The sequence below is a fragment of the Procambarus clarkii genome, chromosome 45 (genome assembly GCF_040958095.1).
Source record: "Procambarus clarkii isolate CNS0578487 chromosome 45, FALCON_Pclarkii_2.0, whole genome shotgun sequence".
Taxonomy (NCBI): Eukaryota; Metazoa; Arthropoda; class Malacostraca; order Decapoda; family Cambaridae; genus Procambarus; species Procambarus clarkii.
In genome coordinates this window covers 5,392,942-5,408,918 of record NC_091194.1, presented here as the reverse complement: position 1 = coordinate 5,408,918, position 15,977 = coordinate 5,392,942, and the positions used below count along the sequence as shown (strand labels likewise).

General features: G+C 41.0%; 1 protein-coding gene across 4 annotated transcripts in view; it reads left to right on the top strand.

Moving 5' to 3' along the window:
• The window catches only part of LOC123769831 (uncharacterized), a gene marked incomplete at its 5' end in the record, with an annotated part of 29,227 nt that extends 13,885 nt beyond the window's left edge, over window positions 1-15,342 (top strand). The window contains 6 exon segments of one of the 4 annotated variants that reach the window (XM_045761159.2): window positions 2,248-2,350; window positions 5,467-7,309; window positions 7,750-7,860; window positions 9,581-9,736; window positions 14,007-14,069; window positions 14,888-15,342. In XM_045761159.2, the coding sequence (XP_045617115.1) occupies window positions 2,248-2,350; window positions 5,467-7,309; window positions 7,750-7,860; window positions 9,581-9,736; window positions 14,007-14,069; window positions 14,888-14,901 (2,290 nt within the window). 4 annotated transcript variants of the gene reach the window in all.
• Window positions 15,343-15,977: the final 635 nt, after the last annotated feature.

Sequence of the window (15,977 nt, the reverse complement as noted above, 5' to 3'; positions counted from 1 at the left end):
TTTTTGTTATTAGTACATCCAGGAATGGCATACTGTTATTTTTATACACACACACATACACATTTTATATATATATTTATATATATATATCGGACTGGAGCTATCTTGGAGCTATTGGACTGATATGCACTATATTAGTCTGGGGCTTCAGTAATGGAATTCTGCCTACCAGGAACCACTAGCCAGAACATGGCCCCCTCAGAAAGGCACAGGAAGCAATGGCCTAAGGAAACCCACTTTGTATTTGCGGGGTATTCCATGTCTGCCATCGACCGGTGTTAGGCACCCAGAAAGGTAGGCATCTCAAAACAAACTTAACTTGGTAGGAAATTGCAAAAAACCCAAGACCGAACAGAGAAAAAGAACTCTCCAATGAAAACAAAGGAAACAAGTAAACAAGCAAAAGTCATTCACCGCCCCGCAGCGCTTGTCCGTGTAGCTAATCCACCCCCTCCCCCATCCCTAAGAGGGGAAAGAGGTGGCCCTGGACCCCTCGCACTGGCTGTTCACACCATAGTTCAGAGGCTGAGCATCAAAAACAAAACGAAACCACCGACCGGAAGGAGGGAAGGTACCAGGGAGCCTCTGGAGCTCACCCAGAAAATGGTGTTTCATTACATTCAACGCTGGTTTTCTGTGGGGAGCCCCTTTGGCTCCCTGGAGCTACGTAACCAAAGATAAGTAAAAAGGGGACTTACCCAGAAGGCAGCCACACTGCGTGCCTCAACTCGAAGATGAGACAACTGGCTGCAATCTGCGACCCAAGGCAACACATGAACAACTGTGACCAGGAACTGTCACCAAAGAATGGGTGGCCAGGATCCTGTTCGACCTCCAAAACCCCTGTGCCCAAATGGCAGCCCAAGACACGTTCCTAAACACAGCAGCCAGACCAGCATACTTACGAACATCTTGGGCATGAGGGTAGACTTATTAACCCTGTGGATGACCTGAGAGACCTGAGCCCTGGAACAGGGAACGAGGGAAATCTGATCAAAACAATGTGCATCCATAGCTACAGAAGCCGAGGTGCGCAGGTAACGGCTCCGAGATGCAACCCGGACACAACATATGATGCACTCCCGGCCTGACCAACCAAGCGTCAATAACCCAAGAGCCCCTCTGGAAGCCTGCCGTCTCATTCTTCACCAGAAAAGAAGGAAACGACTGCATGCGAAGAAAACGTCCATCAGGACTGAAAGAACAGAAACCTCTGTGCCGGCATGAAGCTCACCAACCCGACCCCTAGAGGCGAGTGTCCAGCTGGCCTCTAGGCCCCAGCTGAGAGACAAGGCATCCGTGTACACATCAAGCAAGTGATCGGGAAGGCAGCAATCCGGTGATCGGAAGCTCACCTTCCGAATTGGTGCTGTGCAGCACCAATGCGCCCCAACCGGTAACAACGACAGCAATTCCTACCCAGAACCAAAGGTCACAAAACCTCAGCTGGCCTCAAGGGCAGGGTAAATGTTGAGTAGCAGGAACCCCTATGGGAGTGAGGTCCAGAAGGCCCTAGGGAAGGCAACCCTAGAAGCCAAGGGTAGTACTTACAGGGTCTTAGGGAAGGCAGCCCTAAGCACATGCAGCCCCAGTACACTACTGTTACTCCCGGCCACCGCGCTACAAACAGCAGGAAAACACCACAGGTGCATAAAATCCTGCAGGAAACTGAGGCCAGTATTGACAACCTCCCCAGAGTGCTTCGGCCAATGAACTGAGGTGTGGGCAACCAGCGTGAAGGGTCCAGGGCTTCCCCTTCCAACTCCAGGGAGGGGGGGGGGGAATATTAGGAGAAAGTGCCAAGTCACTACGACTATTGTAAGGTACGGGATTGAAAGCCGTACCCTAGAGTATCACTAACAACACCCGCTCTTACTTTCTTATAAATAATGGGAGTGCAGTTGTCTATTTAGCAGTAATAAACTGTTCTAACTACATGAGACAAGAATACACCTTGGAGTTCAATTTTACAAAAGGGTTTTTATTTAACAATACCAGATTATCTCACACTGATTAGAATAGGGGGGAGGGGGGGTATTTAGACCCACCACAGGATTGGTACAGACAAAGGGGGGGGAGTTCCTTCCCATCTAATTTCCTTCCCATCCAAGACTAATATAATGTATATCAGACCAATAGCTCCAGGGAGCCAAAGGGGCTCCCCACAGAAAAATATATATTTTTCATTAATTATAGATTAATCGGTACAGTACACAGTAATTCCTTATCAACTTTTATTTGTTTTAGCATCAAGGAGGCTGCAAACGAGATAAAAAATCAGAGAAGAAAGCTTCTTCCCATTGTGACATCCCAGGAATCGGACGAACACCTCAGCTCAATATCATCCTCGGTAAATCTGCACAACTTCCAGTGTGTGTTCATTTAGTCATCATTAAGTAGACAAAATAGGTCTTGCATATGGTATAAAAATCACATAGCTCAAATATCAACATGTACTAATGATTACATAATGTTACATTAATTATTAAAATTGGAATATATTAGAGCATTACTGTACCTTATTTTTATATTATAGCATGTTCTCAATTTTTCAGCCTCTGATTCCCCATAATTTCTAAATTTATGTAACCAAAACATGCCCATATTTACTTCTCCCTAAGTGGCACTGCCAAAATCTGGAGCTCATCTAAATGGACAAAATTTTATCACTGGCCCTCCCCTACAAATTTAAAATTTTTTGGATAAACGTCTCGATAATGGAGGGAGCCCTTGCAAAATCCATTAAGCAGAATAATTTACTGAAAATCATATTTTCTGTGGGGAGCCCCTTCGACTCACTGAAGCTATTGGGCTAATATGCAAATCATTAGACTGGGGCATTTGTTTATGGAGTTCAACCTATTGAGGATTCACGAGCCAGAACATGGCCCCCTCAGAGAGGCGCATGGAAAACTCCCCCTGTGGTTGGTGGTTTTCCTCATCTGCCATCGACAGGGGTTAGGCATATATGGTTGGACCCCATATGGTAAGAAAATTGCAATGGAAAATTGAACAGAGAGGTAAAACTCCCTCCAATCCCAAGGAAACAAGCAAATGTCACACTCCATCACCACGTCACTCGTCCACGCAGATCCCCCCCCCCCCCATCCACTCTGGAGCCTCTGCACTGGTGACCTGCTAATGCAAATCAGGGCGGACGTCTTCTCTGGCCTTGTTTTCCAAGCAGTGTTTGCCTTCGTAGTGTCCTCTGCTGTGTTGTTGTGCGCAGTGGCCAGGTGTCTACAAGAGTACCAGGGCTGCATATGCTTAGAGGCCTCCTTCCCTAAGTGCCCCGTGAGTACTACCCTTGCATGTTAGGGTTCTCTTCCCTGGTGCATTCAGGAACCAATTCCGTAGGGGTTTTTGCTGCTCGGCACTTACCCCACCCTTAGGGCCAGCTGGAGTTTCGTGGCCTTGTATGGCCTTGGGTAGGGATTGGTATTGTGCTAGGTTGGGGCATCATGGTATTGGGCAGCCTACTTACTTACGCAGTGGCCGGTTCCTGTTTCCTCTAGGGACGTTGTACTTTTGCAGGATTTTTCTTTGGTTTTTGTTTTCCTTGCCTGGGGAAAGGGGGTCTGCCTGGTGTGGCTATAGTTCCACTTAAAATATATTGGTGGCATTCCACTAGGTCCCCGTGATTGTAAATGTTGCAGGGGTTTCAGATTTTTTATCTCTCTCCTTGTTAGCTTTGGGTCTTAACTGGTTAGCAGCACCTTGCTCGGGCTTCCTGTAACAGTCAGCCTACGGGCCCTGGAAAACCTTGCTGGGGCTTGGTGGACCTATGGATGAGTCTTCTGAATTCCTGCCTGCCTTGTGCAGGTTCGAAGATTACTGTGTGCCCTTGTCTCAGGGTGACAGTCATCTCTTTTGCCTCCATCAGGCTGCCTGTTGGGTCGACGACACCTTTGACCCGGAGTCTTGTGAGGCGTGTTCTCTGCTTGTTCTCCAGTACTATTCTGATGACATTACTATTACGGTACAGGCAGAATCCGCGTTGTATGCTAGGTTTAGGTTGCTGCAACGTGCTAGGTTGGTTTCCCACCAGGATGTCCCGCAGCTGCCCCACTTGGTTATAGGGACCCAAACCTGAGGGCTTTAGTCGCTTCGACTTTGGTTCAGTCCTCACTTCCTGGTTCTTACTCCTGTTGTTCATCCAGCATCTCCTCCCCTGCTTCCGGCTCCCAAACGTCTGAGGGTTTTGGGGTTGGGGCAGGGTTTAGTTGGTAATGAGACTCGGGAAGCTTCAGGGACTGCCCTGTTTGGGTTGGGATGGAGGCATTTGAGCTGGTTCCTCCTTCCGACACTTCTGGGTCCCACCAGCAGGCCCCTTTCTTTTCAGCCTTTCCCCTGGATTCTGCCTATTCTTCAGGGGTAGAGGGTATGGAGGATGGCTCTGCCCGGGATGGAACGAATTCCGCACTGGAACGAATCGGCTTCGCCCCATATAGTTCGTTGAAGTGAGGACACACTGTACCTGCATGCTTCGGCTTCTGTGGCTGGGAATGCGCTTTGGGTTAATCCGGTTTCCGTCGTTCCCTGTTCCAGGGCTCAGGTTTCTCAGGTTGTCTGCAGGGTTAAAGTCTAGCCAGCCTGCGGTCTATCCTTGTGCCCAGGACGTTAGGAAGTTTGCTGCATTTGCTGCTGTGTTTGGCAACATGTCTTAGGCTGATATTCGGGAGCATGGGATTTTGGAGATCGAACAGGGTCCTGGCCACCCAATATTTGGCTAACATTCCTGGGCCTGGGCGTTCTTGTGTTGCTTTGGGTTGTAGGTTGCAGCCCGTTGTCTTGACTCAGCGTTGAAGAGTATGTAACAGCCGCCTCCCGGATAAGTCCCTCTTTTCTTATCTTTAGTTATGTAGTTCCAGGGAGCCGAAGGGGCTCCCCACAGAAAACCAGATTGAATGTAATGAAACACCATTTTCTGCATGAGCCTCGGAGGCTCCCTGGCAATCCTCCCTCCCTCCAGTCAGCAGTTTTCGTGTGGTTGATACTTAGCCTTTGACTGAATCACGAGTTCAGTACAGTATTTACTGAAGGCTTTTACTGAAGGCTTACTGAAGACTCTTACTTTTGAAGGCCTGAGGACCTGGTCGAACATCAGAGCATTTATAAATTATTTAATAGACATCTATAGAAAAGTAGGCAATGACCTATATTTATTTATTCAATCAGTAACAAATATTGTAGTAAAATGGTTAATTACGATCATTATATCCACAAATATTTATACTATTTTTTGCACTAATAAAAATACTTTGGGTTAAAAGTAGCAAATGTCCCTGGTAACAATAACTGCTTAATAACTTCTGGATATAATAAAACTCCATAAATAATGACCATGGTTCAGTTCCTATTGATTTAGAAAATTGAGAACATACTGTTCTGCATTTAATTTTTTGTAATTTTTGTTATCATATATTTTGAGAGAGGAACGTTCTTAATGCTAGCATATCTTTTCAGCTGCCACCAGAGCTTATGATGATTCTGAAACAAATGATGAACCCTGAAACAGTGCAAAATATGATTAAATCTGTTGATTCTTTTGGAATAAGCTTGGAAAACGAACATTCAGGAAATAAAAGATCAACACATTCAGATACTACAGGTCAACAAACTCGTAGTCATGATTTGATTAATCAGGAAGATTGCAATGAGGCCAATCCATTCCAGAGTAGGCCAAAACGATTTTGCAGTTTTGATGCATTTAGTTCATCAGAATGTATTGGTAAAAAATCTCTTGCATTAAATGAAACTAGAGTCAGAGATGTAGATGAAGTCAAGTGGCACAGTGTACCGTGCAAAACATCAACTGTTTCAACCGATAGTTTCAGTTCATTCGTAACAAATAAATTTAGTTTTGATAGAGAAACTCTTCTGTCATGTAGTGATCAAGCTCAGGAGAACTGCTCAACTGGCTCTTCCCAGTCATACCCCTCTACTTCAGCATTGCACAAAGGAAATATGAATTACTTCCAAACTCCTGATCAACAATTTGGCAACAATGATCTTGCATATTCAGAGCATTCTCAACAGTCTGATACTGGTTGTGTGTCTACTGTTGTTCATTATCAGAAAGCTGGGATGTATCCAGAGAGTCCTCAACAAAGTGATACCGTCCACATGCCTACTGTAGGTAGTCATCCAAAGAGTCCTCAACAGCATGATACTAGCTGTGTATCTACTGTAGGTCATCATCAGCAAGCTGGAACATATCCAGAGAGTACTCAGCAGTGTGATACTAGCCACGTATCTACTGTAGGCCATCTTCAGCAAGCTGGAACATATCCAGAGAGTACTCAACACTGTGATACTAGCCGCATATCTACTGTAGACCATCTTCAGCAAGCTGGAACATATACAGAAAGTCCTCAACAGCATGATACTGGCCATATGCATACTGTGGGTAGATATGAGCCTGCTGGAACATACAGTTATCAGAACACTGAGGATGCACGCTCACCTGGTAACTGTGACCAAAATATAAATACAAATTTACCTTCAGTCAAAACTTCTACGTGCAATTCAAGGGTGGATGTGCTCTCACCTGATACTTTTGGCCAGAATATAAGATCAAGTACATCTTTATCATTACCTAGCAATTATGAACATAGTACAAGTGTAGGCCTGAGTCCTAGAAATCAGTATGTACAAGACAGAAGTGTAGCAATATTTTCTTCAGACAGCAGCCAACAAACTGGCAGTGGTAGTATGCTGTTTACAGGCACCAGTTTGGAAAACAGAAATGTGAATAGTGTATCTACTTCAGGCAACTATCCAACGACAAGTGACAATTTACCTTCTACAGGCAACTATGAACAGAGTAGAATAAGTGTAATGACTTTTTCGAGCAGCCCTCGGCCGAGTGAAAGTAATATAACAAATATCCCAAGTGGTAATCATAAATATAGTTGCACTATTGCGTCTCCTGATTGCAGTTATAAACCAATGGATGATGGCAAAATTACCTGTTCAAAGGACCGCTCTTCAGGTATTTTTGAAAGCCAGTTATCCCCTCAGTATTTTCAGACCTTCAAAATACAGTCCAGTCAACAGCTTCTTCAGCAATATCACCAGCGTCAACCAGGTGCAGAACACTTTCAAAGCACCACGTCTTTAATACGGGAACCCAAATATTCTACATCGCCAGAATTTGATATCAAGATGCAGAGACATCAACCACCATTGCTGCAAAAGTCACATAGTCCTCTTGTAGCTCAACATGATGGTGAACCAGAAGTGGGACACATTGGTTTCATGACCAATTCAAGCCAATGTCTTCCTTATGGTTCAGCAGTTGTATCAGGTATGTGGTCTGTACTAAAATTAATGTTTGTATACAAAATGTTTACTAGGTAACAAATTTGTTGGTGCTTCCAAAATAAATAATTTGTTTTGCATAGTGATTGTTTTAGCTTTAAATTATCAATATTTTCTGTATTTTCTGGCATATAAGATGCACTTATACATAAGATGTCCCCCTATTTATAAGGGTACTTTATTATGTTAAAAAAAAGCCTTAAATGGCTCGGCTAATTAAAACTTCAACATTGTGGAGTGCATGACAAAAAATAGTGTACAAAACCAATATGGAAATCACACTGGTGATTGGGGTCAGTTTAAAGGGTTAAATGTAACAGTCACAAAATTATGAAAGACACATTGTGTCCTATTTGCCAGCAACTACAGAACTGATAAAGAAATCTGTTACAGTAATTTATAAAATTGGCCAAAAATACATTACAGAAGGAGGCAAAGGAGTGCATCAACACTGTGTAACATCAGCATCGGCAGAGAGTGGTATACCTGTACAATGTAATACCAACTTTCAGTTGAATGTGACCCATGCTGCCTCAGGTAGGTCAAATGACCAGATATTGTTAGTACGTTTGTCAATTTTATCATGGATACAGTAATTGAAATATGTGGATCTTACACTTTAATTGAATAAAAAATAAATTTTTTAGGTTAAAAATGTTATGTCACATTTATTACTTAAATTAAACACTGGTTATCTTAATTAGCTGAACCTAACCTAGCCTAGCCTCTCTTAATAAAGCAAAACAAGGCCTGATCTGACCTGACCTGCACTAAATGACATAAAACCATTAGTAAAACATTTTTTACATCTACCTGTACCTAGCTACTTAATCTAACTTCACATAATAATTTGCATTAGCCCTGAGAAATAACAAAAAGAGGGTTGCCGGTGAATGTATCGTAAGACGACCTTACAATAGACGTAAGGTCGTCTTACGATACATTCACGACACTTTCAGATGACCAATTGAGGCTTTAGACCACCAATTGTTATCATATTCACCATTATAACTGATGGAAATAACTTTTGGGAACTGGGTATATGCCCATTTTAGAAAATGGGTACATGTTTATTTTGGGAACTGGGTATCTGCACATTTTGGGAACTGGATACATGCTCACTTTGGGAACTGTGAATATGCTCTTTTCCAGAAATGGGTAGACACTCAATTTCAGAACTGGGTATATACTCATTTTGAGAACAAGGTACAATATATACTGGTTTAGGGAACTATGTATATGCTGGTTTGGGAGTTAGATATACACTGGTGTTGGAAGCTAAGTATACATGGGTGCTGGGAGCTAGGTATACATGGGTGCTGGGAGCTAGGTATACATGGGTGCTGGGAGCTAGGTATACAAGGGTGCTGGGAGCTAGGTATACATGGGTGCTGGGAGCTAGGTATACATGGGTGCTGGGAGCTAGGTATACATGGGTGCTGGGAGCTAGGTATACATGGGTGCTGGGAGCTAGGTATACATGGATGCTGGGAGCTAGGTATACATGGGTGCTGGGAACTAGGTATACACTAAGGCTATATCCAGAATTTATGCTCCAGGATCCAGATTCATAAAAAAGTTACGCAAGCACTTACGAACCTGTACATCTTTTCTCAATCTTTGGCAGCTTTATTTACAATTATTAAGCAGTTAATGAGCTCTAAAGCACCAGGAGGCTGTTTATATCAATAACAACAGTTAATTAATTGGGACGTTTTCATGCTTGTAAACTGTTTAATAAACGTAACCAAAGCTGTCAAAGATTGAGGAAAGATGTACACATTTGTAAGTACTTGCATGACTGCTTTATGAATCTGGGTCCAGGATCACAAGGGGGTCCATCCATAATTATAACAAACAAATCATTTTAGCTGATAGAAATTTGACAGAGGATAGCTAATAAATATCTCTGTTAGTGCAGAAATTGAACATAAAAATCCCCTGGAAATTGAGAAATAGGTATAAACCATATACTCATGTACTCCCTATTTCCATCACAATATTTTCTCCTTATTCAGCCCGTCCTCCTAAGGTTTCCCAACGTCACGAAACAGTTGTACTATTGTGCCCTCTCCTAACCTACCAGAGGACCCAAAACAAAAATCAGGACAGTATGTCAATTTTGCAAGCTGCTACCATTTTTTAGTACGACAGTTTTTGGCCTTAGGTAGAGTATGCGTCAAAATTCGATGCTCTATTAGGAGGACGAGTTGCCTTATTATATAGCTGTAGAACTGATACATTGTAATATCCTAAGGTATGCCAACCTTGCCTGAGGTATCTACAAGTCACAGTCAACAAATATTTGAAAGTGAGCTAAATGAGCACCTAGGCACTAGAGATGTAGGTGAGGAAAACATCTCTAGGAGAAGCACGCAAGTTCCTCATTGCCAGTCTTTCACTCATCAAGGAGGTACAGTAAATGGGATATAGTCACATCATACACGAGACAATTCAATAAAGCTTATTTCTTGTTAGAATTGTATGTATTGTTAAGTTAGGATGTATTAGCTTAGGTTAGGCTGCACTGTATATGTTTACATATCTGAATTATATAGGCCCCACCACCATTTAAGTTAGCTAGACATTTTAAGACATAGCATAGACTAGAGAGTTACCCAAATTTTTTATCGGGAATGTCCAAACAAATTAAAAAATTTGAATTTATTCAGGTTTTTGTTTAGCAGATATCTTGGTAACCCACATTTTTATTTGAGTTGAAAGATTAAGAACTGGAATTGAAATTTATTCTGATATTTGTTCAGCAGAAATCTCAGTACAGTAATCTGAGCTCCTATTTGAGTAAATGGTACAAAACTTGAATGGAAATTCATTCAGATTACTAGCAGATTTGGGTTACTGGAATCCAAATTACTGACCTCTTACAGTATTAAGTGTGGCTGTGTTAGCTTAAGTTAATTTGCATTAGTTTAGGCCAGGTTTGGTAAAGGTAGGTTTTAAAATTCATTGGCAAATTGTCTTGTGTACGACATGACTTATATCCACAGTAAATGTGGCTTTATCAATTTATTTTTGAAAAGATAAAGGTTTGCCCAAAACGTTGTGCGTATTAGTGGCTTTAGGCATTGTGTGTACTAGCTCTATCTAGAAATCCAATATTCTTTTTGTAACTCATTTTCAATGTATGTACTTTTACCTGAATAAACATTATTATTATTATTATATTTCAGAATAAGTGTGAAATATAAAAAGAATAAGCTCACAGAATAAGTGTGGGGTGCACAATAAACTGCTGCTCAGAGAATGAGTGTGGGGTGCTCAGTATACTACAGCTCACAGAATAAGTGTGGGGTGCACAATAAACTGCTGCTCAGAGAATGAGTGTGGGGTGCTCAGTATACTACAGCTCACAGAATAAGTGTGGGGTGCACAATAAACTGCTGCTCACAGAATGAGTGTGGGGTGCTCAGTATACTACAGCTCACAGAATGAGAGTGGGGTACACAATAAATGACTGCTCACAAAATGAGTGTGGGCTGCTCATTATAATACTGCTCACAGAATGAGTGTGGGGTGCATAATAAACTACTGCTCACATAAACTACTGGGGCTGGCTAGCTGAGTGGACAGTGCTCTAGACTCGTGGACCTAGGTACCCGGGTTCAATCCCGGCAGCCGGCGGAAAAACAAATGGGCAAAGTTTCCTTCACCCTGATGCGTCTGTTACCTAGCAGTAAATAGGTACCTGGGAGTTTGACAGCTGCTATGGGCTGCTTCCTGAGGATGTGTGTGTGTGTGTGTGTGTGTGTGTGTGTGAAAAAAAAAAACATTAGTTAGTAGTTAGTAACAGTTGATTGACAGTTGAGAGGTGGGCCGAAAGAGCAGAGCTCAACCCCCACAAGCACAACTAGGTGAATACAGAATGAGTGTAGGGTGCATAGTATACTACTGCTCACAGAATGAGTATTGGGTGCACAATAAACTACTGCCCACAGAATGAGTATGGGGTGCATAACTAACCACTGCTGATAGCAGCAATAAGAAAAGGAATGCTTTTCTGAGCTAGACACTTGGTTGCTCCAAAGGTAAATTTCTTCCCAAGGATGGAGCTAAACAACATCGAAGGTCGATAAATACACACTGCTGGAATCTTTTTCAAACACTGCTGCCTGGTAATAATGGAAATAGGGATTGAGAAACTGGAGAAAATTTTTATCTAGTCTGGAAAGGCCTTTTTATAATTCTTCGCCCACAGAAACACAAATGAGTAAAAAAATGTAAGGAAATATCTGTACCCTGTATGGGTGGCCAGAAAGTAGAATGCACTGAAAGAAATTGTGAAAGCCACTTCCATCTACAACTTTAAAACCAGATTTCAGAAAGAATTTGAGCGTCAGAATAGATAAATTATAACGCAACAGGTACCACAAAGCTGGTAGGCGGGGCATGAAGAGTTAGATTCACTTCCCCGTAGTCACTGATAGGTAAGCACTTAAACCCTTACACACAGAAATCACACTAACGTGATGCATCAAATGATACATCATGTTAGTGTGATTTCTGTGTGTAATGATATAATGATATAAGGGCGAAGAGGGAGAACGGCCTATTGACATAGCTCGAGTGCATGGGGGAGTTGTGTAAAACCCTGGTTTGTGCCTCGGAGAGGCTGCGGGATCCAGTAAGTTCAGTAGAACTTTGGTTTCGACTCTTTTACCCTGCCGTAGCTCAGTCGAGTAAGGCAGTGTCTGGGATGCTCCCGGACGCAGGTTCGAATCCTCGTTACGGCCCTTGTGGATGTGTTCACTTAAACCCTACTTTCTGGGGGAAGCCCCTACTGCTCCCCGGAGCTTACTAGGCTGATATGCTAATGTCAGACTTTGGCATCAGTCATGTGTATGGAGTTCTGTGGGTTTGGGGCTCCCCCTTCTCCGTCCCAGGGAGGGGGAAGCTGCGCAGACAGCGGCGCGGCGATGTGTGATGTCATGCTCGTTTCTTTCATGTGAGTTCTTTCCACTTGTTCGGCTTTGGGTAGCAAAATTTTCACCAGAATAGGGGTTTGTTTTGGGATGCTTACCTTTCTGGGTGCCTGACCCGGTCGATGGCAGACATAGAATGCTTCCAACCACATGGGGGTTTCTATAGGCCATTGCTCCTCATGCCTCTCTGAGGGGGGGGGGGGCCAGGTTCTGGCTCGTGGTCCCCGGTAGGCCCACAGAACTCCATACACATGACTGATGCCAAAGTCTGACATTAGCATATCAGCCTAGTAAGCTCTGGGAATCCTCCAGGTCTCACCCAGAAAATGGCGTTTCATTACATTCAACGCTGGTTTTTTCACACAGGTGGGTATCGGAATAAATGATGCAGAGCTTTTAATCCCTTGTAAATCCCAAGGAAGACTGCTAAATATCACTCTTCCAATTGCTAGCTGACCAGTCTGGCTTTGACTGTGATATCAGTGCCTAAATTGTATTCTTATTTAGCTATACTTAATTATTATTTTTATTGTTATTATTATTAATTATCCTGGATTTTCCCTAGCCAACATATCATGCTGGGTGAAGACTGCATTTAGTTGTGACATTGTTTTTCCTGAAAACTTTTTTACATAAAGTTTGCTTATGGTACAGTATATAGCTCTGTGTACATTTACTCATATATTTATGCATCTGTATTCTTTCACCAAACTGGTGTTAATGACTTATCTCCGTGTTGGTCCCCTTTGTGCCTCGGCTGAAGTTTTTCTTTTAAGATCATCCCTTGCTTCTTCAGTTGCTTGGGACTGGGACTGAGGCCAAAGTGAGCCTGAGATCTCACTCAGGCCTTACAACCTTGTACATATTGGGCAGTATGTCAGGTCTTGCTTAATAATGTTGTGTGGGTAATTTTAGTTTTTGTATTGTCAGTGAAAGTAGCGATGAAAGTGAGACTATCAGTAGTTTCAAAGTGTCGTATTATAAAAGATTATTGGGAAGATGGGGCACCATGAGTATAGCTCTCATTCTGTAACTACACTTAGATAATATAAGCATTTACAGTACTGTATTCACTCACTCACCGATCGACCTACATTGCTGCCAACATTAGGTTAACTGAACAGATTGCACAAAATATTTATTGCCGTTTATATACATAACCCACCTGTATTATTTTGTTGTAAACTAAAAGATAGAATAAATATATCATTTGTAATGCCACAGGCTATAAATACCATGGAAAAGCTGCATTGTGTATAACAAATGGAGTGTGCTTACCTATAAGTGACTACAGAGGAGTGAGATCTAGCTCTTTATGCTCTGCCTTCAAGGTGTTTGGTGTCGGTGGCTGGACTAGAGGGCCTTTCTCTGGCAATACAAATAGCCAAATATTTACGATCTCTGCAATATTATCACCTCGTTAGTCTATGGAAGTTATCTTATAAATAAAGTAACTATTTATTTATTTGGGTTTTACATTTTAAGTTTTTTTAATAAACATTTATTAAAAATGTTCATGGTTCGGGAGTGTCTATGGCTAAGGTGAACAAATTACCACATACAACGAACAGTGGTGTAGTGCGGAAGGAGTTTCGACTAACGGGTAATTCGTTCAAAGTTCCTTTTCTCTGAGTTCACACCTCAAGTGTGTCTGAACTTAATTTTTCCCAGCTTTATAACACATTAAAGTGGGTCGTTTTCTTAGCAGGGAATAGAACGATAACAAACACTTTTTTTCTACAGGTGGGTACATGAACAGACAACTTCTAACTCCTGTTAGCAGGCTGAGAGCTTTCCCTTCCCATGGTAAGCCTTACCCACTAGTTTTCCCCTGGAACATGACCCACGAATTGGTATAAACCAGGTACCCAGTTACTGCTGGGTGAACAGGTGGACAGTTAAGGACTGGCACCCAGACAATCCTCCCAAGCCAGGACTCAAACCCAGAACAAATCACTCAAAAGGATAAGCAACTACCTGTACTGGCAGTTGTTACCTTAAGTTGTATGTAGTTTCCCAGAATGAATTTTTAGAACAATGTACAGAATAATAATAATGATAAAGCAAATAATATTGTGTTTATACAAAATATAAACACTTATTTCAGTGTTTACACAAATATATTTTTGGTAAAGCCACTAATCATGCACATGTCGAAACAATCAAAAGATACAGCATTGTAAAATTCACTAATTGTAAATGAATCAATTAATGTTCTACTGTTATTGTAAATATTAAATACTGTATCTGTAATATTGCTAAAGCTTCACATTGTTTAACACAATAGTTTATGCCTTAGTGATTAAACACCACTTAAATTTTGACTGTATAATCTGCTAAATTTCTTAAACAATTCATATATGTTAGTTTATTATTTAGAATTAAATGATTAATTTTATTAAACTTAAAAAAATTATTTTAAGCTATACCCGAAATGTTTCGCATATTAAAGGCTTTATTTAATATACAATCTTTCCCTACAAATATACCGCTGTAATATGTTCTTATGTACTGTATATTTTATTAATAAAGTTATTATTATTATTATTACTGTATTATTATTTTTATTGCTAAGATGATTATATATAGTACTAAATCTTGATAACTTTAAATTTATTTTCCAGGTGAGCCTGCATGATGCGTAAACCACTGCTGCTTCGATATTCACCATACCTTAAGGCAGCATGTGAGTAAATAATGACATCATCGCCGAAGGTTACTCATATTACTGAAGGTTACGTAAAGTGCGTGCATGTATTGCGGCATTTTACTTGTATTGTAGTACAGTATATACCAGTATTATTGATTGAGAAATATTGGCATATACAATTTCAATTATTTCCACTTTGTAACTAAAAGTAAGTGGTGACAATAACAGGTTGGGTTATTGCAAGTCAGCATTATGCAACCCATATCCATTGTTTTCAAAAGTTTTGTCATTACTGTGCCTGCATTACCAAACAGAAGCAGTGCTTTCCCACTTTAAAATTATATAGAGTACTTTAGTATAATTTCTTATATATATATATATATATATATATATATATATATATATGTCGTACCTAATAGCCAGAACGCACTTCTCAGCCTACTATTCAAGGCCCAATTTGCCTAATAAGCCAAGTTTTCATGAATTAATGTTTTTTCGTCTACCTAACCTATCTAACCTAACCTAACCTAGCTTTTTTTGGCTACCTAACCTAACCTTACCTATAAATATGGGTTAGGTTAGGTTAGGTAGGGTTGGTTAGGTTCGGTCATATATCTACGTTAATTTTAACTCCAATAAAAAAAAATTGACCTCATACATAGAGAAATGGGTTGCTTTATCATTTCATAAGAAAAAAATTATAGTAAATATATTAATTCAGGAAAACTTGGCTTATTAGGCAAATCGGGCCTTGAATAGTAGGCTGAGAAGTGAGTTCTGGCTACTAGGTACGACATATATATATATATATATATATATATATATATATATATATATATATATATATATATATGTTGTACCTAGTAGCCAGAATGCACTTCTTGGCCTACTATGCAAAGTTCGATTTGCCTAATAGGCCGAGTGATTTTCTTTTTGTTTCAACAAATTGTTTCCAATTGGTTTATTTGAATTATTATTATTATATTATATTAGGAACATAAATTATTGACTTAGCTATGTTAGTTTAGGTTAGGTTATGCTAGGCTAGGTTAGGTTAGGTAGGG